Source organism: Colossoma macropomum, unplaced genomic scaffold (genome assembly GCF_904425465.1).
Source record: "Colossoma macropomum unplaced genomic scaffold, Colossoma_macropomum, whole genome shotgun sequence".
In the NCBI taxonomy this organism is placed as follows: domain Eukaryota; kingdom Metazoa; phylum Chordata; class Actinopteri; order Characiformes; family Serrasalmidae; genus Colossoma; species Colossoma macropomum.
This window is the reverse complement of record NW_023494793.1, coordinates 18,302,343-18,304,765: the sequence shown is the minus strand read 5'-3', so window position 1 is coordinate 18,304,765 and position 2,423 is coordinate 18,302,343. Positions and strand designations below refer to the sequence as shown.

At 48.7% G+C, this 2,423-nt stretch overlaps 1 protein-coding gene across 1 annotated transcript; it reads left to right on the top strand.

The window, feature by feature from the left end:
• Positions 1-395: 395 nt before the first annotated feature.
• LOC118813394 (rhodopsin) lies at positions 396-1,583 on the top strand. Its single transcript, XM_036578709.1, has one exon. The coding sequence runs from the start codon at positions 519-521 to the stop codon at positions 1,581-1,583; it is 1,065 nt and encodes a 354-aa protein (XP_036434602.1). The 5' UTR covers positions 396-518.
• The last annotated feature ends 840 nt before the right edge of the window (positions 1,584-2,423 follow it).

The following is a 2,423-nucleotide window of genomic DNA, read 5'->3' as shown; positions in this document are numbered from 1 at the left end:
GGGGGACTATAGTACTAAAGGACCTGCCACCATGAGAAGACAGTCTAATCTGGGAAATAAACAACAGTTAAAGAGTTCTAGAAGACCTGAGTTTACACAAATGGGCTGTACAGAAGAAGGAACTGAGGTAAATATGCAACTCCTTAAAGGTGAGAATATAGTGACCATTTTTACCCAGTTAAACGAAGCTTATTACTTATAAGACTGAGACTTAACCTAGTCAGCAGGTGTGGGTCTCTACAGAATTGGACCAAGCACCTGTTTGGACAGGTAACCTTAATAACTTGATGAGTTATCAGATATACAGCGCAGTGATGGACGAGATTATTTTATTATCTGTGGCCTAAATCGTTTTGTGCTGACAGCCTGGAAAGCATTGTTAATCCCAGGTGTGTTATAAAGCATGGGGCTGCACCCACTGTTCCTCTGTAGCACGGTCCTGACTCGTTCCTCCACCGTCCCTCCGGCATAGCCAAAGACCATTGCAGAAGGGGCACCGCAACCAATCGACTGCAGCCATGAACGGTACAGAGGGGCCGTTTTTCTATGTGCCCATGTCCAACGCCACTGGCGTTGTGAGGAATCCCTATGAGTATCCGCAGTACTACTTGGTGGCACCGTGGGCGTACGCCTGCCTGGCTGCCTACATGTTCTTCCTCATCATCACCGCCTTCCCCATCAACTTCCTCACGCTGTACGTCACCATCGAGCACAAGAAGCTGCGTACGCCCCTAAACTACATCCTGCTGAACTTGGCTGTAGCCGACTTGTTCATGGTCTTCGGCGGTTTCACCACCACGATGTACACGTCGCTGCATGGCTACTTCGTCTTCGGGCGCCTGGGCTGCAACCTGGAGGGCTTCTTCGCAACCTTCGGTGGTATCAACTCACTTTGGTGCCTGGTCGTGCTGTCCATTGAGAGGTGGGTGGTCGTCTGCAAGCCCATGAGCAACTTCCGCTTCGGAGAGAACCACGCCATCATGGGCGTCGCATTCACCTGGTTCATGGCATTGGCTTGCGTCGTCCCACCCCTCTTCGGCTGGTCCCGTTACATCCCCGAGGGCATGCAGTGCTCATGCGGTATTGACTACTACACCCGCGCCGAGGGCTTCAACAACGAGTCTTTCGTCATCTACATGTTCTGCGTCCACTTCCTGACCCCACTGTTCATCATCACTTTCTGCTACGGCCGTCTGGTCTGCACCGTCAAGGAGGCTGCCGCCCAGCAGCAGGAGTCCGAGACCACCCAGAGGGCTGAGCGTGAGGTCACCCGCATGGTCATCGTCATGTTCATCGCCTACTTGGTCTGCTGGCTGCCATATGCCGGCACAGCCTGGTGGCTCTTCACCCACAAGGGAGCCGAGTTTGGCCCTGTTCTCATGACCCTCCCAGCCTTCTTTGCCAAGAGCTCCTCCATCTACAACCCAGTCATCTACATCTGCCTGAACAAGCAGTTCCGCCACTGCATGATCACCACTCTGTGCTGCGGCAAGAACCCCTTCGAGGAAGAGGAGGGTGCCTCCACCACCGCTTCCAAGACCGAGGCCTCGTCTGTCTCCTCCAGCTCCGTGTCCCCAGCATAAAGTGGCACCCTCCGCCGACACACACTCCATCGCAAAACCTGCCGGGCTCCTCACGCGACGGCCACCGAGACCAAGACGAAGACTTCAGCAAAGAGAACCAAGCGACCGCTACCACTCCCAAAAGTAACGTCTCTGTCATCTCACCTTTTTGTATTTTTACGAAACCCAATTGGTTCAATCTAAAGACAGTTGAGAGAAAGGACGGGCCACGTCCAAGTTGTTTCTGTACATTCAGCCAGTCCAACGTAATTGTGCATGAGGTGTTTTTGCTTGTTTTTTTTTCTTTTCCAATGTGGCAAAGGGAAAACGATCTTAGCGCTCTTACTGTTGGACTCCTAATGTTACTGGCTTTGTTGTGATTGTAGAGGCATGTAATCAAGGCAACGTAAAAATAAAATGCACTTTGCAAATGAATCACCCTTTTCATGTTTTAATTGAGCTGCATTGTTAACCGGATGTTCTTGAACTAGTATTTTGAAATAAATAAAAACAGAATTATCTGAAATGAGACGTTTAATGTGGTGTATCAAATTATGGGTGACTGCTCTGAATTTGATTTCATCTTCTCAGAATACATGAAATACTTTCCATAATATCAAGCATTTGTGCAAGAAAATGAATCATTAAAAATTAAAATAAATTCTATAATAAGTGTAGACCAACCCTTAATCCAAAACCTAAAAGAAAGAAAACAGAAGCAGCTGTAATTACGGATATTAATAGGTCTATCCTAGGTTACAAGTGGGCAGCGAGCCTCACAGTCACCTTGGATTAAGAGCTGTGCAAGGTTTATGGAATTATGTCACAGATATTTATGACTGTGGGTCAGGTAGGATAAGC